The sequence below is a fragment of the Podarcis vaucheri genome (genome assembly GCF_965113315.1).
Source record: "Podarcis vaucheri genome assembly, chromosome: 13".
Taxonomy (NCBI): domain Eukaryota; kingdom Metazoa; phylum Chordata; class Lepidosauria; order Squamata; family Lacertidae; genus Podarcis; species Podarcis vaucheri.
In genome coordinates, this window is record NC_138751.1 from 5,954,040 (window position 1) to 5,978,062 (window position 24,023).

General features: G+C 47.2%; 4 protein-coding genes and 1 pseudogene across 5 annotated transcripts; 3 read left to right on the plus strand and 2 right to left on the minus strand.

Annotated features, from left to right (window-relative positions):
- The first annotated feature begins 1,646 nt into the window (after positions 1 to 1,646).
- LOC309515928 (histone H1.2-like) lies at positions 1,647 to 3,448 on the plus strand. The gene has a single exon (XM_082194241.1). It carries the CDS (start codon positions 2,475 to 2,477, stop codon positions 3,138 to 3,140), a length of 666 nt encoding a protein of 221 aa, XP_082050367.1. The 5' UTR covers positions 1,647 to 2,474; the 3' UTR covers positions 3,141 to 3,448.
- A 342-nt stretch (positions 3,449 to 3,790) lies between these two features.
- LOC309515950 (histone H3.2) lies at positions 3,791 to 4,327 on the minus strand. Its single transcript, XM_082194276.1, has one exon. The coding sequence runs from the start codon at positions 4,297 to 4,299 to the stop codon at positions 3,889 to 3,891; it is 411 nt and encodes a 136-aa protein (XP_082050402.1). The 5' UTR covers positions 4,300 to 4,327; the 3' UTR covers positions 3,791 to 3,888.
- Positions 4,328 to 4,523: 196 nt separating this feature from the next.
- Positions 4,524 to 5,092, plus strand: LOC309515951 (histone H4). Its single transcript, XM_082194277.1, has 2 exons — positions 4,524 to 4,589; positions 4,683 to 5,092. Exon 2 carries the CDS (start codon positions 4,701 to 4,703, stop codon positions 5,010 to 5,012), a length of 312 nt encoding a protein of 103 aa, XP_082050403.1. The 5' UTR covers positions 4,524 to 4,589; positions 4,683 to 4,700; the 3' UTR covers positions 5,013 to 5,092.
- A 119-nt stretch (positions 5,093 to 5,211) lies between these two features.
- On the minus strand, positions 5,212 to 6,638 carry LOC309516107 (histone H2A pseudogene; annotated as a pseudogene). The gene has a single exon. The product of its transcript is annotated as a histone H2A pseudogene (transcript).
- A 635-nt stretch (positions 6,639 to 7,273) lies between these two features.
- On the plus strand, positions 7,274 to 8,629 carry LOC309516458 (histone H4). The gene has a single exon (XM_082195223.1). The coding sequence runs from the start codon at positions 7,285 to 7,287 to the stop codon at positions 7,594 to 7,596; it is 312 nt and encodes a 103-aa protein (XP_082051349.1). The 5' UTR covers positions 7,274 to 7,284; the 3' UTR covers positions 7,597 to 8,629.
- Positions 8,630 to 24,023: the final 15,394 nt, after the last annotated feature.

A 24,023-nucleotide genomic window follows, 5' to 3' on the forward strand; every position in this document is an offset into this window, starting at 1 on the left:
AGTGGACCGGCCCCTGCTGAAAACGTTTGCTGACCCCTGGCCTAAGGTCATGCAGGGAACTTCAAGGCTGAGATTTGAAACTGCCCATCATCCATGGTCCTGGTCTGATGAATAAAAAAAGAAACATCATGCTGGCAAAATGTATGTCTCCGAAGCGTAGATATTTGAAGATTTGGGAATAATCCTGAATCCTTTTTGACCCAACGTTTTACCACGTCATCAAGCACTATGCTATGTGCTGAAGTGAGGCTACATTTAATCAGGTCCAAAATGTTTCACGTAACAGCTATTTTAAGAAGAGTTGCCAGACAACCAGTTTGGACACAGTTGCGATATGGAGTGGTTTGCCTTCATGCCTGTGAACGTTCACTAGAAATAATAATAATAATAACAAGAACCTTTTGTTGCTGAAGAATTTGAGGCTACCAAGAAATCAGAGGATCTATTTGAGAGGCACTAAGAGAAGAATAGGTGAATCATCTGGCAGACTTCTGTTCCATCACAATATTGTGTTAATAAAAAGCATCCTAGAGTCCCAAGTGTATTTTGATTAACTTACCTTTGCTCCTCTGAGAAGGTAATTTACTAAACCCAGTTCCCAAACCCTGTAGAAGGTAGATTAGGAAGATCAAATAAATCAACAATGTACGCAGGCAAAACTCTGTGGATTATAATGGGCATTCTTCTTATACTGCCCATTAAATAAGGACCCTAAAAGAGATTTATTTATGATACTACTACTTAGAAATCTCTCTGGAATAACAGATCCTGTCAGGATTATTGATTTGCTAGCAGATAAAATACTGATAAAATACATGATCTGTAAGACAGCTTTCTTTGCTGGGGAAAAAAAGAGAGCAAGTGACCTTGCTAAGTCCACCGCTCTGAATAGACTCTAGAGGCATCCTGTTAAAATCTTTTAAAAACAAGAAAACCCCAAAATTCATTTGTACGCATTATGAATCTGGAGTTTGTTTGTGAAATCCTAACCGGGTCCCCCCCCTTTTTTTTTGCTATGATCTTTGTTTTTTTGGTGTGTTTTTTAAGCAATCAAAACTGACTGAGAAGGAAATCTTACACAGATTTACTTGGAAGTCCCAATTCTGATTAAGATTCACTACTGAGTATACACGTATGAGTGGTGGCTTTTCCACACACGCCAGTTAGGCAACATATTCCACAGGGATTTTTGTGTGTGTACTTCCTGTGACAGCAAACACACAAATGCATCCATTCCTGTGGCACCTTCAACAACTGATAGATTCATTGTGGCACCTGCCGCAGAGTCTTCTTCGTCGGTTGCGTGAAGCTAATCTGTTCTTTCAGTTACTTGGTAAATTACTGCAGTCCTGGGCTGCCGCAGCTGCTCTGAACTTGCACACTTCTGAACTTGGCACAGAAGTATCACACACAGGCACCACTTGCACTCCATGGCCCGATTACAATATTTGCGTGAACAGATCTGCTAAGAATTATGTCACAGCACAAATCGGTTAAGTTTTCAAGTTGCTAGAAGACTCTGCTTTGTATAGCCAATAGAGAGTTGCATTACTGGTAAACACACAAGCAGAGCTTAACTACAACCAACTCCCAATGGTACTCTACCCCTCGCCTATTCCCCAAAAGAGACCCCCGTGTTGAACTTTCGGCGACATCTAGATTTATTTGCTGAAATTAATTTGAAGACAGAAATGATAAGCTCCATAGGCTGACATCCCCCGATCTCTTTGCCTAGGAGAGTCAAATGCGGATGACTTTCAGAAAGGTGTTAAATAAAGCCCCATTTTTTAAAAACCCAAGTGCATTTTTTTTTACTCATTCGTCCAAACTGGCCCTCTTCGAATAATCCCAATTCCTTCCCATCACTCTGTCGCTCATTTTCTGGGGCTGGCATTGCAATCATGCCTTATAGCAATTTAACCCGAAGCTCGTTGTCAGATGTGTTACTTGACTCGATGAAAGAAGCGGTTGCCGCGAAGTTCCCGGCCGAAAAGCCTTCCTTTCTTCACCGCCCGGGTGCAGACCCCCCGGGCTACCTTATGCCGGACCTCCCGCGCCCGCTTCTTAAAAGCAGCATTTGCTATTTTCGTCGAAAAGCAAAAGTTTGCAAATTTTCAGGCCGGGAGAGCAAGCAGAGGCTGAGTTCCCCGCTCTTTTCCGGAGGAGCCCTGCCACCCCGGAGCGTGAAAACCAGGTGATCGAAAGCCCGCATCCTCTCCATCGATCCAGCCTGGAACGGGAGGGATCCGCGGACGGGACTCGGAGTAATCGACTCTTTTGTGCGGGTTAAGAAACACAAAAGTTGCCCGGACCAGGAGCCCAGGTCTGGCTGTCAAAGCGCCGTGCTCGGAACGCACCAATCAGCGCGCAGCTCCTCCCCTATAAATACGAGGCAGCGCCGCCGCCGCGTCCATTCAGCTTCTGCTTTGGTGACTCGACGGTGTGCTCGGGGGGCGGTATAGTTTCGGATCAGGATGACTGAAGAGGTTCCCGCCGCGCCCGTCGCCGCGCTGCCGGCTGTCAAGGCTCCAGCGAAGAAGGCCAAGAAGGCGGCGGCCGCCGCCCCGAAGTCCCGCAAGGCCTCGGGCCCCAGCGTGACGGAGCTGCTGACCCAGGCGGTGACGGCGTCCAAGGAGCGCGGCGGCGTCTCCCTGGCCGCGCTGAAGAAGTCGCTGGCGGCCGCCGGCTACGACGTGGAGCGGAACAACAGCCGCATCAAGCTGGGCCTGAAGAGCCTGGTGACCCGGGGGATCCTGCTGCAGACCAAGGGCACGGGCGCCTCGGGCTCCTTTAAGCTCAACAAGAAGCAGGCGGACAGCAAGGACAAGGCGCCCAAGAAGAAGCCGGCGGCGGCGGCCGCGAAAAGCAAAAAGCCCGCGGCCAAGAAGCCCGCCAGCGCCGCCAAGAAGGTGAAGAAGGCAGCCGCCACCAAGAAGAGCGTCAAGAAGCCGGCCAAGAAGCCCGCGGCAGGCGCCCGGAAGGCCGCCAAGAGCCCCAAGAAGCCCAAGGCGGCGGCGGCCAAAAGCAAGAAGGCCGCCAAGAGCCCCGCCAAGGCGAAGGCAGCCAAGCCCAAAGCGAAGCCCAAGACCCCCAAGGCGAAAGTCGCCAAGCCCAAGAAGGCGGCGCCGAAAAAGAAGTAGGAAGGACCCGCTCGGTTTCCGCGAGAGGCAGCAGCGCTCCTCGTTAACCCCAAAGGCTCTTTTAAGAGCCACCCACAAATTCAAAGAAAGTGCTGAATTTCCCTTGCCATGTGAGGTGTTTCGATCATGTGATGCAAGTGCCGCAGTTGGTAGGATCGTAGTGGGTCCAATCCCTTGCACAGTCCCTCCCCTCCTAATTCGAAACCATACCAGACCCCGCTGAGCAATTGTGTGCTAGTAGTAAGGTTATTGCTGCAATTCTAGGCTTTCCTTTTAATCGGGTAGCCTGTTGCTCATTTCCCCCCGCCGGCTTTATCTGTGCCAAGTCACTTGACATTAATGTTTCTGCAACTTTTGTTTTCTTGGGGAGGGGGAGACACCACGTGGCAAATGGGGTGGGCGTGGAGAAAGCAAGTGTCTGCTTCCATGATACTGTTTTTAGACTGGAGGGGGAGGGTAAAATTGAGATTTGCTTTCCCTTACCGAAAGAATGCTAGCTACCCCAGGGCCTGCAAAACGGGGGAAATGTCGCTGAAGGAGGATACAAGTCGAAGGGGCAAGATCCACGTGAGACGCCTGTAAACTGCACTGAAGTACCACACAGCCGTGTCCACTTTAACATTCCCAACAACTGGTGCTTAATGCAAAATATTGCAGTAATTAACAGCTTTTTAAGATTATGTGGTGGCTCTTAAAAGAGCCTTTGGGTTTTTGAACGTAGGAGGCCCCTACTTTGACAATGAGTATCTTAAGCCCTTTCTCCGCGGATGCGGCGAGCCAGCTGGATGTCTTTGGGCATGATGGTGACCCGCTTGGCGTGGATGGCGCACAGGTTGGTATCTTCGAAAAGCCCCACCAGGTAAGCCTCGCTCGCCTCCTGAAGGGCCATCACGGCCGAGCTCTGGAAGCGCAGGTCAGTCTTGAAATCTTGCGCGATCTCGCGCACCAGACGCTGGAAGGGCAGCTTGCGAATCAGCAGCTCCGTCGACTTCTGGTAGCGACGGATCTCTCGCAGGGCGACAGTCCCAGGGCGGTAGCGGTGAGGCTTCTTCACGCCCCCGGTGGCCGGGGCGCTCTTCCGGGCGGCTTTGGTCGCCAGCTGCTTCCGAGGCGCCTTCCCGCCGGTGGACTTGCGAGCGGTCTGCTTAGTACGAGCCATAGCAAACAGAGCAAACGACTGTCTTCAGCAAATGAGACAAAAAAGCCCGGTTGCTGGTTATTTATAGACCGCTCTCGCAGTCTTGATTGGCTGAAGACTGAGCATTGTCAGTTGGAAAGTTTGAATTTCCTGGGCTGAACAGCAATTGGCTAGACAAGATCACGCAAGAGGGCAAAGTGGGGCGGGGCCACAGCCTGGTTTTTTTCCCCCGCCAGGACTCTCATTGAACAGCTGCAAACAGGGTGCATTTGATTGGACGAAATTGAGACCGAGTTCTGCAACGCACAAAAGTACGCCTAAGTTTTCATTCTGGTCGGACATTTCTCTATATAAAGAGAGGGAGCCCTCCCTTACGCTGCATCTTGTTTATTCTGTCGTTGTAGGAAGGTTTTTCAGCAAGCATGTCTGGTCGTGGGAAAGGCGGGAAAGGTTTGGGCAAGGGAGGCGCCAAGAGGCATCGCAAGGTGCTTCGTGACAACATCCAGGGCATCACGAAGCCTGCAATCCGCCGCCTCGCTCGCCGTGGCGGAGTCAAGCGTATCTCGGGCTTGATCTACGAGGAGACCCGTGGCGTCCTGAAGGTCTTTCTGGAAAATGTCATCCGCGACGCTGTGACTTACACCGAGCATGCCAAGAGGAAGACTGTAACCGCCATGGATGTCGTGTACGCTCTGAAACGCCAGGGTCGTACTCTGTACGGCTTTGGTGGCTAATTCTAGATATCAAGACTGCAGCTTAAAGCCAAAGGCCCTTTTAAGGGCCGCCCACCTTTTCATGAAAAGAGTTATATACTTTCCCTTATTTTCTTTATTGATATACTTAATCCCAAACTTTAGACAGTGGTTTTTGAAGCTACCAGTAATCTGGGCCACACTTTCAGAATATTTACTTTTTCTTTAATAAAGAAAAATTTTGGTAGGAAATTACATATTCCAGAAATATTTTTTCTGTGTGGTATACTATACTACGCTGAAATGTTTAAAGGCTCGTTTCTTCGATCTTCCCGCTACATTCCCATTCTCTTGCCATACTAGTAGCACCCTGAGAACCACTGCTTTACAATAGCGCCGGTATTTAAACATAGGCACGTACATGTGTTATTTGGGCGAAGGGTGGAGACGCCAACCTTCAGATCCTTGGTAGAATGAATAATGGGAACAGGAAGAAAGGCAGACCGAGCGCATGGGCTTAGCCAGGATTTTTGTTTTGGGGGCGTGCTGGCTTTTAAGATGGCAGCAGCGAGTGCAGTGCTTATAAATTCACAATATAGCGTTCTCAGAAATCCAGTCTGAAACTTTCAGCATTATAAACCCAGCTCTCTTATGACAGAGTGGACGGCTCTGAAAAGAGCCTTTGTGAAGTCCAGACGCCGCGGTCTCATTTTTGCTGGGCCTTCACTTTGTGATCTTGGGCAGGACGCCGCCCTGGGGGACGGTGCCTTTGGCCAGCAGCTTGTTCAGCTCCTGATCGTTGCGGATGGCCAGCTGCAGGTGCCGAGGGATGATGCGCGCCTTCATGTTGTCCCGCGCCGCGTTGCCGGCCAGCTCCAGGATCTCGGCGGTCAGGTACTCCAGGACCGCCGCCGTGTAGACAGGGGCTCCGGCTCCCACGCGCTTCGCGTAGTGTCCTTTGCGAAGCAGGCGGTGCACTCGACCCACAGGGAACTGCAAGCCCGCCCTGGACGAGCGAGACTTCGCCTTGCCCTTGGCTTTGCCGCCCTGCTTTCCACGGTCAGACATCGTACAGCTAAATCCACCAGGAACTACAACAACGAAGAGCAGAATGAGAAACACAATTTTGCAAGCCGCCTATTTATTTACTCCTGATGGATTCTTTCTGTCAAATCTGATTGGATGAAAGAGACATAGGACGTGCTTGGCACCCAATGAGAATGTGTCTTCTTGCAACCAACCAGAATGTTACATTTAAATTACGCAATATGCTTGTGCGAGCCAATAGAATTATCACATGGGAGGAGTTTATATTTCCATGTTCCGCTTTCAAAAAAAAGGGGGGTTACGTCATTGCTCTTCCGTCTGAGAAATTAACGATGGTGACCATATTAGATTGTGTTAAAAAACGAAAAGGAATAACTTTGCTTGGTGTTTTTTCTTAACGTGACAAACTATGACCAGTACTTACATTCAGAGCACAATATAAAATTACAGTCAAACAAGCAAACTACATTCTCTTTTGTCTCTGCACGCGTGTAAATACTGTATTGGGAAAGGCATGTGTCCTTGTACTTCTGCCACAGGAGCGAAAGCTAATAGCGTAATAGGAGACCAGAACGTCCTTCATCGAGGCAGCACCCAATGCCTTATTGTTATTTTTTAAATGTATAGACTCAGGCTGATCGTTATCCTCATTTAATTGTGGGCTAAGGGAGTGGTTTACAAGAACCCTGCAATGAAAGACTCTAGATGGATTAAATGACCATTGGGATCCCTTCCAACTCTACAATTTTATAATTCTAATGCGACATAAACCTCTGAAATTTACAGTATGCTTTTCTAATTCCTGCTCCTCACAATTTTGCAAATGTTAGGATAAGAGTTTTCAGGTTCTGTTTTACTCTTTTCCCCGCCTCTACGCTACTATTTTGTTTTTCCATTCTGTTCTGCACCATTTCCAGATTACAGTACTGTACCAGTACTTAGTATCACCGGACAGAATCATAATTTTGTAAATTATGAAACGTGTCTATAACTCTCCTGGCTGCACTATCCTCCCCAAATCAAAGGCACATATCTGTTTGAGGAGATAGTTCGCTTTTGATTGGAGATTTTAAAATGCCCAGAAGCTGATTGGTGAAAGTATAGCCTATAACGTTATGGAGTTTGGAAAGAGGGCGTGGCTCAGTCAAAGGCTAACATGTCCCTCTTCAGTTTTCCCTCTGGTCGGATCTTGCTGTATAAAAGAAGCAGCTGCGCTAGTCTTCGCTTGCTTCTTTCTTGAAGAGCACAGAGTGTTGTCTTTGCTACCATGTCTGGTCGTGGGAAAGGCGGGAAAGGTTTGGGCAAAGGAGGCGCCAAGAGGCATCGCAAGGTGCTTCGTGACAACATCCAGGGCATCACTAAGCCTGCAATCCGCCGCCTGGCTCGCCGTGGCGGAGTCAAGCGTATCTCGGGCTTGATCTACGAGGAGACCCGTGGCGTCCTGAAGGTCTTTCTGGAGAATGTAATCCGAGATGCCGTGACTTACACCGAGCACGCCAAGAGGAAGACTGTGACCGCCATGGATGTCGTGTACGCTCTGAAGCGCCAGGGCCGCACTCTGTACGGCTTCGGTGGCTAATCGGGATACCAAAATTTACAAACGAGCTCAAAGGCCCTTTTAAGGGCCGCCCACCTTTTCATGAAAAGAGCTGACACAGTTTGGGTTGCTAAAAGCGTTTTCTGCTTGGGTAACCTTGGTTATCGGAATTTTATATGAACCACTTTGGAAAGCGCAGTAAATGGGTGGGATTGTGCCAGACTTGCACAGTAATGCGGTGAGGCGATTTAAGTAAATGCTGAGAAGTCGTGTAAAAAACTCATTTTGGTATATGCAGTGGAGGCAATGAAGGATAATTGTCATTAATAGCAGCAATACTGATCGGTAGACGTTGGAAACGTAGAAAAATGGTGATCTGAGAGAGCACTAACCTAAAAACGGGCTAGGAGGGCAGCAAAAATACCGAGACTACAAGACTCACTGCGTTGCCTTCATGTTGATATTAACAACTTTCAGTCTCTTTCCCCAAACTTTAAAGCCAATAGCGTGTCTAAAAGATACAAAGTGTTGCTAGGGATGAAGGATGGGGAAACAGGTGATTTCTACACTTTCCGACCTACGTAGCTGCCGGCTCCACTATTCCGGGATCAGCTTTTTGGGGTGAGCAATCTCCATGCAATTTATTGCCCGGGGTTTAGCTTCCTCTGCTATTAACACCCCACCCCGCTCCAAAGCTGCACTGCGGCAGCCAGCTCCTGTTTCCAGAGCTTTACTCCGCAACGTTGCTGGTGAAAAGAAACCCCTTGCCTTACTACACGTTTCGGGTGCAAGAACGCGCATTTCTTAAAGGCAGCCTTGGAAGCGCAGCAAACTCGGGAAATTGGTGATTCATAAAAGAGCCTGCGGAGGGGCGGGGGGGGGGGTTTCGCAGCTCAAAGAAAAACGTGAGATGCTTGCAGCCAAACCTTGCTTTCTATATACTGTACTCACCTTTAGGTTCCGAGAGCCGGCGCTGATTGGATGAGAATGGAACTCGCTCGCCAATGAAGACGTGGCTTTATCGCCCTAGCCAATCAGAATGCTGATTCCGGAAATAACCAATAAGGTTCCCCCTAAAAAACCCTCTATGGAGGTTTTTAAGCAGAGGTTGGATGACCATATGTCATGAACGATCTAGCTGAGATTTCAGCATTGCAGGGGGTCAGACTAGATGACCCTCGGGGGTTCCAGATGTCAAAGAGAAAAAGAACTACCATACTTTTAGAAGACATCTGAAGGCAGCCCTCTTTAGGGAAGTTTTAATGTTTAATAGATTATTGAATTTTAATATTCTGTTGGGAGCAGCCAGGGAAACACAGCCAGATTGGCGGGGTATAAATAAAAAATTATTATTATTATTATTATTATTATTATTATTATTATTATTTTATTTCTTCCAAATCTACAATTCTGTGATTCTCTGAAATGGCTAGCTTAGCTCCTGGAAAGGGAATAATGAAGGCTGCTATTCCAGCACTGGGGAAACGGAGGAGCAGAGCTCACTTGAATGGCTCTGCAGCGACAGGCCAGCTGCATCAGGACTCCTCTCCCTCAAATGTCATTAAGGGTTAAACCACAGAGGCAAGGACTTGCCGATCAGAAGGTCAGTGGTTTGAATCCCCGCGATGGGGTGAGCTCCCGTTGCTCGGTCCCTGCTCCTGCCCACCTAGCAGTTCGAAAGCACGTCAAACTACAAGTAGATAAATAGGTACCACCCCAGCGGGAAGGTAAACGGCGTTTCCGTGCGCTGCTCTGGTTCGCCAGAAGCGGCTTATTCATGCTGGCCACATGACCCAGAAGCTGTACGCCGGCTCCCTCGGCCAATAAAGCGAGATGAGCGCCACACCCCAGAGTCGGCCACGACTGGACCTAATGGTCAGGGGTCCCTTTACCCCCTTTACCTCAGTGGCAGAGATAGGAAGCAGAGATCATTACATCCACTTAGCCTAAGGCCGCAGCTACTGCCTCTGAACTATGCCTGCTGGTCAGGAGGATTTTGGCCATACATTTTGGTTACATCGGTAAACATTGTCATATTACATCACAAGGCTTATTATAATATAATTTTCAGCATGTATACAAAGTTTATATACAAAGTTTATATACCCGTTGTTTGGTCCCAGCTCCTGCCAACCTAGCAGTTCAAAAGCACCGCAAAGTGCAAGTAGATAAATAGGCACTGCTCCCTGGCGGGAAGGTAAACGCTGTTTCCGTACGCTGCTCTGGTTCGCCAGAAGCAGCTTAGTCCTGCTGGCCACATGACCTGGAAGCTGTCTGCGGACAAGCGCCGGTTCCCGGCCTATAGAGCGAGATGAGCGCGCAACCCCAGAGTCGGTCACGACTGGACGTAATGGTCAGGGGTACCTTCACCTTTACCTTTATATACCTAAAGAAAAGAAACAAGGACAAAAATCTATTTCAAAATCATATACAGTGGTACCTCAGGTTAAGTACTTAATTCGTTCCGGAGGTCCGTACTTACACTGGAGCACAGTTTCTGTTCTCATCCTGAAGCAAAGTTCTTAACCTGAAGCACTATTTCTGGGTTAGTGGAGTCTGTAACCTGAAGCGTATGTAACGCGAGGTACCACTGTATGTACCAACACTTTGGACTTCCTGTCTATCCCATTGTATATTCCTTTTTTAACAAATGAATGTACTCTTATTATTGTATATTTCTTTCCATTTTATCTAATACATTCCTATACCAATAGGTACTCTTGGTCTTATTTCTCAACTCAGTCTCTCTCCAACGTCAATCGAATGCTAGCATAGATAGCGAACCTTTACTGTATTTTTGAACATATATCTCATATCTATCCCACTTTTCCATAATTTTTTTGTTTTGAATTGCTTCTCAGGCTATTTGTCAACTGCGCCATTTCAGCAAATTCTTGTAGCTTGTTATGCCAATCTGTTATTGTCGGGACTTCTTCTTCCTTCCATCCCTGTCTGAGCTGCAGGCGTTGCATGAATCCTGTATTTAAATTAGGTGTAATTCGAAAGAAGTCTGTCCCTTGTTCAGAAAAAGTAGCAGTTGTTGTAGCCTCCCTGTGTTTTAGCCACAACACCCCCACTCCCACCGCAAAATATTGTGGAAGGTTTGGCTGCAACAGAAGCGACTGCAACAGCCCAACAATGTCGTCTACCTTAAGTTTAAAACAGATATACACAGTTAAGAGACACAAGAAAATCCAAATTTTGCTTACATTAGCTGAGAAGGTAGGTTTGCTTTTGGCCTCTAGAGGCCGCTAGAGACTGCAGTGAAGCCAGGAGAATATTTTTCCAAGGAGCTGTTCCAACAGCACCTGGAAAATTTACTGTCTGCTTCCCCCTGTAAACGTCTGACATTCCTTCTTTTTAAATTGAAAGCAAAGGCAAAAAGCACCAGACTCCTTCGATAAGTGCTCAGCCAAATATATTATGATTACCTACATGTCTCAAACTAAAAGAGGGGGAAATGATCCCCGACTAATTAAGCAACAATGTAAAATTTAAAAAGACAAGAGCAAGAAGATTCAATTAGCTTTGTAATAAGTCTATTTACACAAAATCTTATGGCTGTGGTGGCCCAAAACATTGAGAACACTCTCAGGATGGCCAGATTTTAGTCGTTTCCTCACTAGGATGGGCAAAGTGAGAAATGCTCTTGAGACTTGCTTGTTTCAAAGTCCCTCCTTTCCCTATTTGGAGGCATTAGCTAAATATTTATTTAGAAAACCCAGATTCCCAGCAGGCAGATGCCTCAACAGAACTTCTCTAGCTCTCTCAAGGAAAGGTATATTCTTCCTCTTCCATTTCCGCCTTGCTGTTTAGTGTGGGTTTTTGTGGCAAAATGGCCAAGCTCCCCGTTTGAAAATGGTCAGGTATTTCTTTTACTTCTTAGATCAGGAGTTAGCAAACTTTTTCAGCAGGGGGCCTGTCCACTGTCCCTCAGACCTTGTGGGTGGGGGGTGGGGGGGCTGGAATATATTTTGAAAAGAAAAAAAAATGAACGAATTCCTATGCCCCATAAATAATGCAGAGATACGTTTTCAATAAAAGGACACATTCTACTCATGTAAAAACACACTGATTCCTGGACCGTCCGCGGGCCGGATTGAGAAGGCGATTGGGCCGGATCCAGCCCCCGGGCCTTAGTTTGCCTACCCATGCCTTAGATCAAGATGTGTACATATTGAGTGGGTTGCTGTCTGCTTGCTTTGTATGATTTTGCTGTCTGATAATTGGAAATTTGCTTCTGTCATTTCCCCCCTGTTACTTTTGTTTCATACAAGAAGCCCAGCTTTCTTTATTCCTTTGATGTGAGAACTTATTGTGGGCAAAGGTTAAGGCTAAACACACATATTCATAAAAAGCACATGTCTTAACTCCAGTAAAATATCAAAAACGTCTTAGTGGCGTGTGTATGAATGCACATGAGTGCTTGCACACACTAGTGGGTTGGTGACACAGACTGTAACACCATTTCTGAGCGTTTGTTTGCATGTATAGTTTCTTCTTAAATACCCAGCATGATAACTGTCATATTGTACCAAAACAACAATAACAACACATCAGCAAGTTTTCTGTAGGGAGCGGCCTTCAGATTCCTTTAAAAAAAAATTAATTTCTATACACAGAACTCTTGAGAGTCCCATGGACTGCAAGAAGATCAGACTGATCCATTCTGAAGGAAATCAGCCCTGAGTGCTCACTGGAAGGACAGATCCTGAAGCTGAGGCTCCAAGACTTTGGCCACCTCATGGGAAGAGAAGACTCCCTGGAAAAGACCCTGATGTTGGGAAAGATGGAGGGCACAAGGAGAAGGGGACGACAGAGGACGAGATGGTGGGACAGTGTTCTCGAAGCTACCAGCATGAGTTTGACCAAACTGCGGGAGGCAGTGGAAGACAGGAGTGCCTGGCGTGCTCTGGTCCAGGGGGTCACGAAGAGGCAGACACGACTAAACGACTAAACAACAACAACATACACAGAACATGAACCTGTTGTTTGTGATACATCAGAACAAATTTATTACTGGGATGTACATTGTTAACAAATCTTCCTAATTCTTGGGAGTCTGTCCTCAGCCCCCAGGCATATAATAAATAGATTGTCCAGACATTTATTCTGTAGTGATATACCACCCCATGCAATTTCTTTTCCGTTCAATAGGAATGTTCATTCAAATTTACCTATATAAAGATAGTCTAAGTCAAATGCAAATCTGCAGCCTGTGACTTTATCAGAAATTTGCAATAACAATCTTTCCTGAAACTGAGTTTGCTCATTTCTTTAGTGCTAGTTCAGCTAAAGCACAAATGAAGGGGTGTGTGTAATGCTTTCATTCTGGTTAAAATATCCTCCGTCATCGCACATAATGTTGGCTTTTAAAGCCCCAAGTTAAAAGCCGGATATTAGTTGACTCTTTCATAGATCACTGTCTTTTTGTGGTGAAGGGGCTTGAAGAACTCAGAGAAGCTATGAGCCATGCCGTGCAGGGCCACCCAAGATGGACAGGTCATAGTGGAGAGTTTTGACCAAACGTGATCCACCTGGAGCAGGAACCGGCAAGTCACTCCAGTATCCCTGCCAAGAAAACTCCATGGACAAAGGCAAAAGGCATATAAAAGTTATGACGCTGGAAGATGAGCCCTTCAGGTCGGAAGGCATCTAACATGCTACTGAAAAGAGCAGAGGACGAGTACAAGTAGATTCAGAGCTGATGAAGCGGCTGGGCCAAAGCCGAAAGGACGCTCAGTTGCGGATATGCCTGGAAGCGAAAGGAAAGTCCAATGCTGTAAAGAAAAATATTGCATAGGAACCTGGAATGTAAGAACCATGAACCTTGGTAAGTTGGATGTGGTCAAAAATGAGATGGCAAGAATAAATATTGACATCCTGGGCATCAGTGAACTAAAATGGATGGGAATGGGCGAATTCAGTTCGGATGACCATCATATCTACTACTGTGGGCAAGAATCCCATAGAAGAAATGGAGTAGCCCTCATAGTCAACAAAAGAGTGGCGAAAGCTGTACTGGGATGTAATCTCAAATATGATAGAATGATCTCGATACGAATCCAAGGCAGACCTTTTAACATGTCAGTAATCCAAGTTGTGGCATTGTGGGTTAAACCACAGAGCTTAGGACTTGCCGATCAGAAGGTTGGCGGTTCGAATCCTCACGACGGGGCGAGCTCCCATTGCTTGGTCCCTGCTCCTGCCAACCTAGCAGTTCGAAAGCACGTCAAAGTGCAAGTAGATAAATAGGTACCACTCTGGCGGGAAGGTAAACGGTGTTTCTGTGCGCTTCTCTGGTTCGCCATAAGTGGCTTAGTCATGCTGGCCACATGACCCGGAAGCTGGACGCCAGCTCCCTTGGCCAGTAAAGCGAGATGACTGCCGCAACCCCAGAGTCAGCCACGACTAGACCTAATGGTCAGGGGTCCCTTTACTTTTACCTTTACCTAACATGAGTTTGACCAAATTGCGGCAGGCAGTGGAAGACAGGATTGTCTGGCGTGCTCTGGTCCAGGGGGTTACAAAGAGTCGGACACAACTAAACAACAACAAAATGAACCTTATTGGTGCTGGCCATCTTTTGCCGAGATTCCTTCATTGCAGAAGGTGGGAATGGATGATCTTGGGGGGTCCCTTCCAAGTTGACTCTAAGTAACTAAAACCAGAGAATTCTCTCTTCCGTGTCAGTTTTTACGAAAAAGAGCCCTTCACATTTGGGTTTTGAGATACGCCCCTGGACAAATGCTCCGCCCATTAAACACGCTACGTCTTTATAAACTGTACAGCTGGGGATGTTTTCGCAAGGAATACACTGCAGGCCACCTGGCCTTGTTGTCTAGATGCTTCCTGAACCCATCCCTTCCTCTCCCTGAGAACTAAGCAGTTCCCCTTTATCTGATGGCTTGTTGAGAACATCCTCCCTATTTTTCAGCTTCTGCAAGGTCAAATTTCCCTCAGAGGTTCAAGTTAAGGCAAACAGGCGTGGCTTATCATTGTACAGTTGCTGCCTCTCCTTGGGTGACTTTATCCTGTAAGCCCCCTCATTGATGGGTTGCTGGAAGAGGGATTAAGAGTGGATTTTCACCCGAGACCTGCCTTTTCAGGTAAATCAAATTTTCAATCTAATTTTCCTGATTTTGCTATTCGGGTTGCTATGGTGCGAAAGGAGCGATGTTTCAGAGCCAGAATGAAAGGCAGACTCCCTTTGCATGGCATTAAATCTAAGTCAGAAAATTGAAAAGTTGCTGAGGTTGAATATTGCTTGGGTCTCGAAAGTTTGGGTCTGTAGTCTGTCTTGGGTCTCTTCCCATAATGTCCTCTGACAAAAAAAAGATGAATGTTTGCTGTCAGATGCAGCTACGGTCTTATTTTATTCTGATATGTGTTGATGATTCTGCGTCCCTTCCTTTGGCAATCAAGTAGGCTACTGGGACTTGATATATTGATGCGTAAATCTTGGTGACTCCTCTCCCGGGAGAAATCTGAAGGCGCTGATCCAAAGGGAACCAACTGTCTCTCCTGTTCACAATGACTCACCACATTCCGGTGGTTTGGAGTCTCCCCAAAATATAAGGCTAGTTCAAATAAGATGGATTTCTTAGAAGCTGTTCTGTAGACATAAACTCTTCCTGGCTGGCACTAAAAAACTTTCAGCGCTCATCCGCAGCCAGGGAAGGCAGCTTTTGCAAGTCTTTGTTCTTTGGCGGTGAACTTTCAAGCTCTACCTTAGCTTAGCTTACTTTAGATGTCCAAGAAATCCCCTTCTCTGCCCAGGGACTTGCATGCTGATTTCGCGCCCCCCCCCCCCCGTATCTTGGTACTCCCTATCCCCATTGTTGCTGAAAAGGCCCCCATGTCTCCAGCCCAGCAAACCCCCAAGAAAGGAAAGGTATTAAGCCACGGGTTGGCAAACTCTGGCCCAATTGCCTTCTAAATCCTGCCTGCGGATGGTCCAGAAATCAGCGTGTTTTTACATGAGTAGAATGTGTGCTTTTATTTAAAATGCACCTCTGGGTTATTTGTGGGGCATAGGAATTCGTTCATCCCCCCCCCCAAAAAAAAATACAGTCCGGCCCACCACAAGGTCTGAGGGACAGTGGACCGGCCCCTGCTGAAAAAGTTGGCTGTATTAAACTCTTTCTCAATCCAAGGTGCTGGCAAAAAGCTTCTTCCCCCATTGTCGTTTTTCTGCTGAGCCCGGTCCTTCTTTCTTGGGGAGGGGATGCTCTCTTCCTCCCCAGTTATCATGCCCCCCCCCAGGATCTCTGTGTCGCCAAAATCCATAGCATCCCGCTGTCAATATGGGCATTTTGCTCTCCGCCATTGCCTCCCATCTCCTTTCCCCTGAGTTTTACCCAATGCTGGATTTACGTATAAACTAAATAAGCTATAGCTCAGGGCCCCACTCTCTTGGGGACCCCCAAAAAATTAAAGGGGAAAAAAACCCTGGATGTACATTTCCAAAATATAAGATAAAAAAATAAATAAACTAAAACTGACATTCAGCAACAGTGTTCTGTGTTGTGTACGCTCCTGTGATGTAAGTCATGGGCCCTGCTTGCTAGCCTGCTCCCTAAAACACCACTGGTTTGCTATTATTATTTCATGTTATAGCAGGTTTCTAGAGACTAGATTATAAATCTTTGTAAAATGTGTTTCTAAAGGAACTTTTGTTATTGCCAAATGCCAATGTGTTCACATGATTAAGTTTGTTATGAATAAAAAAATCATTTTAAGTTAGAGCTTAATATTTATTTCACTATTAATATACTTCTTAATTGTGTTTCAGTTTGACAATTACTTTGATAAAATAAGTATTTTGTTATGTGCAAATGGCTTTAGATACTTGTTAGGTCCATAAATTACCACATAGCATATACTCAACACAAAAAGCAGCGACAATTTGTTGTTGACAAAGGACAGCTGGACATAGAAAGGGCCCCATTACCTTCAGTAGCTTAGGGCCTCAGCAAACCTAAATCCAACCTTGAATAAAATCATCACAATGGCCAGTATAATATTAAGGTCAGCGAAGGCTGAAGGGGTAGGTATTCAATTCGCCCTACGGTTTCTGCCTGTCTGATCTCAGACATGGGTTTTTAAACTCTTTTTGAGTCCCGTCACCTCCAGCCAATTCCGTTTGAGTTCCTGTTAGACTCTCTGTAGCTGTTTTCATTTTCATTTTTGCAGGCCATCTCTGAAGTTAGCCAAAGCAGCTAGAGTTTTGTCCAGTGACTCAAATTCCTTAAAGCAGGGGTCAGCAAACTTTTTCAGCAGGGGGCCGGTCCACTGTCCCTCAAACCTTGTGGGGGGCCGGACTGTATTTTGAAAAAATTATAATGAACGAATTCCTATGTCCCACAAAAAAACAGAGATGCATTTTAAATACAAGGACTCATTCTACTCATGTAAAAACACGCTGATTCCTGGACCACCAGAATTCAAAAGCATCCATTTTTCGGCGATCAGCCTTCTTTATGGTCCAGCTCTCACTTCCATACATCACTACAGGGGAAACCATGGCTTTAACTATACAGACTTTTGTCAGCAAGGTGATGTCTCTGCTTTTTAAGATGCTGTCTAGGTTTGTAATTGCTTTTCTCCCAAGAAGCAGCTGTCTTTTAATTTCGTGACTGCTGTCACCATCTGCAGTGATCACGGAGCCCAAGAAAGTAAAACTATACAAAAACTATACCATTCTGTATTTCATTGCTGCATCCATCAAAACTTATTTACATGGCTGAATTTCTCTTAATTCTGCCCGCATTTTTGTTTGCCAACACCTTTTTGTGCTTGGGTATAAGGGCGCTGGTGCTTCCAAGCCATAATTATGCTAAAATCCTGGCTCCCTCCTGCCTTTTCTATGGGCAGATCCCACTTTTGCGGCCCCCGTCCCCGTTGATAGGTGCGGGTGGGGAGCAGGGGAGAAAAAAAATACCGTATTTTTAGCTCTATAAGGCTCACTTTTTCCCTCCTAAAAAGTAAGGGGAAATGTGTGTGCGTCTTATGGAGCGAATGCAGGCTGCACAGCTATCCCAGAAGCCAGAACAGCAAGAGGGATTGCTGCTTTCACTGCGCAGCAATCCCTCTTGCTGTTCTGGCTTCTGAGACTCAGAATATTTTTTTCCTTGTTTTCCTCCTCCAAAAACTAGGTGCGTCTTATGGTCTGGTGCGTCTTATAGAGCGGAAAATACAGTGCCCACTGGAACCAGGACTTGCCGTTTAGTGCGGAAAAGCTTTCTATGCCCCGAGGCAGCCTGCTGCCCCCAACATCCTGCCTTCCCCAAATGTCTCTGACTGCAGCCCAGGTCCAAAAATCTCTGGAGAGCATCAGGTTCAGGGAGGCTGCACCTCTAAGGTTATATATCTATTTAATTGCACTTCTAGGCCACCTTCTCTGCCAAGGAAATCAAAGCTCTTGAGGAATAGCTCAGTCAGTAGAGCATGAGACTCTTAATCTCAGGGTTGTGGGTTCCTTTTTTAAAAAAAATATATTTATTAGAGTTTCCAATTATTGCAAACAAAAAGAAAAAACAAACATAAAAAAACAAAAAAGACACCTAAATTTCCCAACTTATTTTCTATAACCTATTTCCCCGACCTCCTCATACCTCCCCTTTCTACATTCCCCTTCTTGTATATCCAGTTCAAATTATTTATACAGCAAATCCTTGTCTCAAAGCATTACGGCTTAAAAAGAGGGGGGGGGAGAAAACACCTTATTTTCTCTTCCACATCTTAGAATATTATAACTTTAAATAAAAGAAACCATTTTATCAAATTCCTTTTGCCATTACAGCTAGAAACCACTTAATTTCAATCCAACATCATTCAGCGTTCCTTAATTTTACAATATTTTTGTAAATAGTCCTTGAATTTTTTCCAATAATCTTCTGCCGACTCTTCTCCCTGGTCACGGATTCTGCCAGTCATTTCAGGGTTGTGGGTTCCAGCCCCACATCGGGCAAAAGATTCCCGGATTGCATGGGGTGGGCTGGATGACCCTCGGGGTCCCTAGGATTCGATCTTCAAGGTGGTTTCCGGGGGTTTTCCTGTTGTTATTCCGTCTCTCAAGGCTACAGTAAACCTACTATGAAAATTATGGACTGGTCATTTCTTTGTCAGAGGGCAAACGGGGCAAATTTAGCAGGGGATCAAATACTTCCCCCCCCCTCAGTGTACATACTTCCCCTCCCTTCTCTCCATTCCTGTGCGGTATGTTAGGGCTGGGAGCCCCTGAGGCCGCTCTGTGGGAACTTTCTGGCTTTTTGGTATGCTTTAACGTATTATAAACCCCTCCCCACCCCCAATTTTATTATTTTTATTATTTTGTAAGCCTCTTAGGCTTGTTTGTGTTTTCACAATCATACAACCAAGCAGTGTATAACTGTTACGAAATAAATAAAACAAACAAATAAATAAAATGACTGACTCGGGGAGGGGATTTGAACATTGGTCTCTCCCAGGCTTTGCCCCAAACTTTCTTTTTTGTGGCTGAATAATTCTTATTAATTTTCAGTTACAAAAATCCAATACGCGCCATATTCTATTAACACCAAACAGCAATACCAATTCAAATACAAATCAATTGCACAGGCAATTATAAATTTTGTTTGGCCTCCCACGTGCTGTACTTCCAAGGCCCAATTCCCTTCAGTTCTGCCTCCAGACTTTTGCTCAAACCATATACAATCCACTCTTGATAAAATCCCTTATACCGCAGCTACAGTAATTCACTTCACTTCGCGTTAACACATATAATAATTTGCAAATTCGCAAGCGAAGTTCTCCTTTCTTCTTCCTGTGTGAGGTTTTAATTTGTTCCTTTAATTCTTTATCAAATATTATGCCCATATTAGTTATTCCTGATCCCTGTGTGGCTTAGGGCTTGAAGTTACCCTGGAGACGGCTCTCTCTTTGTTCTCAACTCTTCTGATTGCAACTGTAAAATTCCACTTTCGATTTCAGGCAAGGGACTATTGCCCCCCCCCCCACTCTTAAACCAGCAGTTTCCAAACCTTTTCTGCCTAGCCCACCCCTTTTACCAGCTCCATAAACTCATCCCCCTGACCCGACCCCATTAGAAGCACGATTCAGATTTGCACAACCCACTAAGGAAGATAATAGCACAGTAAAATTAAAAAAAAGAGTAGCAACTGACTGCACATTTTCTTCAAAATTCAGTTGAAACCATTAAGTTGAACCAATTCGACAAACTGGTGAACTTGATTTTAAAAATACCAGCTTTCCAAAGTCTAAAAACCAAGTGCCCCTCTAGCGCACACACACACACCACAACCCACTTGCACCCCCTAGGAAACCAACACCCAATTTGGGAAACCAGTGCTCTAACCACTGCTCCTCTCTGCCTTTCCACCCAGCGGGATTCTGCCCCTCCGATTCTTTGGAACATCCTCCCATTGTGAAGGCTCATCCCTCTGTCTTCTTTTTTAAAAATAATATTTTTTATTAGTTTTCAATTAAAATCCAATAATAGCCTCATGATAACAACGCCAATTTATAATGCAATTATTGATACCAATCGTTCAAATCGGCCTCGGTCCAGTATACCTGAAGGAGCGTCTCCACCTCCATCATTCTGCCCGGACACTGAGGTCCAGCGCTGAGGGCCTTCTGGCGGTTCCCTCACTGCGAGAAGTGAAATTACAGGGAACTAGGCAGAGGGCCTTCTCGGTGGTGGCACCCAGCCTGTGGAACTCCCTCCCACCAGATGTCAAAGAGAAAAACAACTACCAAACTTTTAGAAGACATCTAAAGGCAGCCCTGTTTAGGGAAGCTTTTAACGTTTAATAGGTTATTGTATTTTAGTGTTTTGTTGGAAGCCGCCCAGAGTGGCTGGGGGGACCCAGGCAGATGGGTGGGGTATAAATAAATTATTATTATTATTATTATTATTATTATTATTATTATTATTATTATTCAAATCCCTCTGTCTCCTGGAGGCTGGTCTCGGCTGCAACTGTGTTCAGCTGAACTTTTTCTTTCTTTCTGTGGAAACCTTTGTTTAATTCTTGTTATGATTTTGTGTGAGGGCTCTGGGGAACTCCCAGCTCCTTTGGTTAGAAGGTTTAACGGCCTGCCTGCTTTTCTGATCTTCTGCAGGAGACGAGGATTCTTGGAAGAGAGAAGAAAACCCACTTCCTCAGAAACCAAGGGGGCCGGGCCAGACGGGGCTGCCTGCCTTTGTGGCCTGCCTCCACTTCCGCCGATCTCGCCACAGAGTGAGGGCTGCGTGTGGGGATTTCTACTGCTGAAGAGCTTTCTGCACAAGAAAGAGAGAGAGCATCCCTGCAGGACTCATTTCAAGAGGTGACCTTGACCCAGAAGCCCTCCTCCTCACCCCACATCAGACTGACTTGAAGACCGGCCAACGTCACCTTCAAGGAAGCCCAGGCCAAGAAGGGGGCGGCAGGGAGAGAGAGAGAGAGAAAGGAACACATTGACATCAACCTTGGCACCTGAGATCTCAGCTGGAGATGGTATCATACCCAAGGCTGACCACTCAGTGGCAAGAAAAATGGCTTGCTGAGCTCCAGCGGGCCTCTGATTTTGAGGAAGCCATCCAAGAGCTCACAAAGGACCTCTCCGCAAGAGGCAGGAGGGCAGCCCAGGGCAGATGGAGAGGCCCCCTGCAGTACCACAGCGCCACGGCCACAAGGAACATCCAGTACTTGTACGAAGTCAACAAGGCCGAAGCTCTGAGAAAGATCCTTGAGCCTCCCCCTCCTCCTTGCGAGATCCCCGCGTCGGAGATCCACAAACACTTCTCCGAAGCGTTCGCTAGCGAGGGCTGGGGCCTTTTCCCGCGCCCGCATGGCTGGCCTCGCCTTCCCGCCATGAGAGGCTCCGCCGGCCTGGAGAGAGACTTCGCCCCCAGAGAGGTTAAGGAGATGCTCCACCACATCAAGAAGAAGAACGTGGGGAAGGATAAGCTGACGCCCGCCTTCCTGAGCCAGCAAGACCCCGGGTGCCTAGTGCTGACCGCCGTTTTCAACCGGTGCAAGCGGCTGCGTCGCATCCCCTCTGAGTGGAAGAGATCGGAGACCATCCTCATCTTCAAAGGCGGCGACGCCAAGGAGCTGAAGAGCTGGAGGCCCATCGCCCTGTGCGACACCCTTTACAAGATGTACGCCCGGTGTCTGAACCGCCGCATCAACACCTGGGTCATCGAGGGTGGCGCCATCTGCCCACAACAGAAATACAGCACGGGGTGCGTCTTCATCTTGCAGGCTTTGTTGGACGAGTGCCGGCGTTCGGGGCAGGAGTTTGCCCTCGCCAAGTTGGACCTCTCCAGTTCCTTCAGCTCCGTCCCTCACCAGCACGTCTTCAACGTGCTGTCGGAGCTGGGCATGCCCGAAGGCTTCCTCAGCGTGCTCCGCGATCTGTATAATGGGTGCACCACCACCCTGTCCCGGCTGGGTTGCCCGGATATCCCAATCCAGAAGGGGCTGAAGCAAGGATGCCCTCTGAGCTACACCATGTTCAAGCTGGCAATGGAGCCGGTTGTCCGATACATCGCCGCTCGATCCACTGGATTCGTTCTGCACGGCCGGAAGATCGACATACTGGCTTACGTCGATGATCTGGTGCTTGTGGCCAGCAGCAGGAAAGGGTTGCAGGACGCGTTGGACGCCGCCACTGAGGCCACCCGCCGGGTGGGCTTGCGATTCAACACCGCCAAGTGTGCGTCTCTCCACGTCCGACAATGCCAGGTCCTGCCAACCGAGTTCACCATCCAGGGAGAAGCGATGACCCGCCTTCAGAGAGGAGAAGCGTTCAAGTACTTGGGGGTTCTTCTGAGCTTCCCTGAACAGCCGTCCTCCAAAACCTTCTACAAAGAGTGGCTTGAAGAACTGGGAGAGATCGACGGTTCGCTGTTGACCCCCGGGCAAAAGATGGATGCTCTCAAGACTGTCCTGCTGCCCAAATTCTCGTCCTTCCTGAAAGGACCACCGGCCGCGAGGAAATGCCTTGAGGAAGCTGACGCCGTCGTCGTCAACATGGCGAACAGGTGGCTCGGCGTGGCCCATAACACCCTCCGGGCCCCCAGGCAGTGTGGAGGACATGGGATTCTGGAAATGGGACACCTGGCTGATGTTGCAGCGATCACCCATGTCTTCCTTCTGCTGACCAACCCAGACCCCACCATGAGATCGGTGGCGCAAGGCTCCTTTGCCAACACTGTTGCGGAGGAGCAGAACTTGCGTGCAAGTCCCTCTGGCAAAGCGCTGGCCCGCTATCTCAACAGGTCCTCCAGAGGCCATTTGAGGCTTGGCGGAGGCGTCAGCCCCTGGCACCAGGCTGCCAATGCCACTTGGCACCTCAACAGATCCATTCAACTCCAGTGGTTCTGCAATGAAAGGCATGTGATTGGCGTTCAAATGCAGATAGATGGCATGAGGCAGCAGTTCTCAGCTGAGAATAGGAGCAGCCTTGAAGGTGTTCTGAAGGACCTCATCTGCAAGAGCTACCCAAGCTACCCTGGGTGGAATTAGGCCTCGTGTGGCTCAGGCACAAGGCCAAAGCCCCTGCCGTTCTCTTGCAAGCTGACGCCGGACTCTTAACCTCAGACACTGTGCAGACAAACTCTCTCGACCTCACCAAAGCTCAGACCTGGAGAACAATTGACTTTCAATCAGTTTCCACCCAATGTCCATGCAGGTGTTTGCGTGCTTCTCCTGGTCTGTAACTGTGGGTGGGTTGGTGGGTGGGAACTGGACAATTGCGGTCCCAGGAGTGAATTGGTGGAAAGGGTTGGGGGGGGGGAGTAAAAGGGCTGCATTCCATTCATTTTGACTCGGACCCATTGAAATCAATGGCCACGTCTAACTTTGGTCCATTGGTTTCGTTGGGTCTCCTTGCAGAAAAAGCTAAACTGAATACAGCCCACAGGGATTAAGCATATAAAAGAACAAGTCTTGCTGAGGAAGGATTCTGTAAAGGGGAATCTTGCCTCGCCAAACTTCTGGAATTTTTTTTTAAATGGGAGTGCTAATAGGCATGCTGATAAAGATGGATACTGTGTATATACTTCATGTTACAAAATGTTTCTCACAAAGTCCCTTGTGGCCAACTAAATTTAGCCGCCGTGGAATAATAATAATGATGATGATAATAAATTTTTATTTATATCCTGACCTCTCCGGCCAAAGCTGGGCTCAGAGCGGCTAACAACAAGTAAAAATAGCACAGTGTACATAAAATCACACAGTCAGTTAATTAAAATACATTCTAAAATCAATTCAGAATCAAATTAATGGCAACTATTGGGCTACAGTTCTATGAGGATTACAGAAGGAGGGGGTCAGACTGTGCCCTGGCCAAAGGCCTGGTGGAACAGCTCTGTCTTGCAGGCCCTGCGGAAAGATGTCAAGTCCCGCAGGGCCCTAGTCTCTTGTGACAGAGCGTTCCGCCAGATCGGGGCCACAGCCGAAAAAGCCCTG

What these genes read in the sequence shown, in the direction of transcription:
- LOC309515928 (XM_082194241.1), top strand. Translation starts at nt 2,475, where the DNA reads ATGACTGAAGAGGTTCCCGCCGCGCCCGTCGCCGCGCTGCCGGCTGTC.
- LOC309515950 (XM_082194276.1), bottom strand. Translation starts at nt 4,299, where the DNA reads ATGGCTCGTACTAAGCAGACCGCTCGCAAGTCCACCGGCGGGAAGGCG.
- LOC309515951 (XM_082194277.1), top strand. Translation starts at nt 4,701, where the DNA reads ATGTCTGGTCGTGGGAAAGGCGGGAAAGGTTTGGGCAAGGGAGGCGCC.
- LOC309516458 (XM_082195223.1), top strand. Translation starts at nt 7,285, where the DNA reads ATGTCTGGTCGTGGGAAAGGCGGGAAAGGTTTGGGCAAAGGAGGCGCC.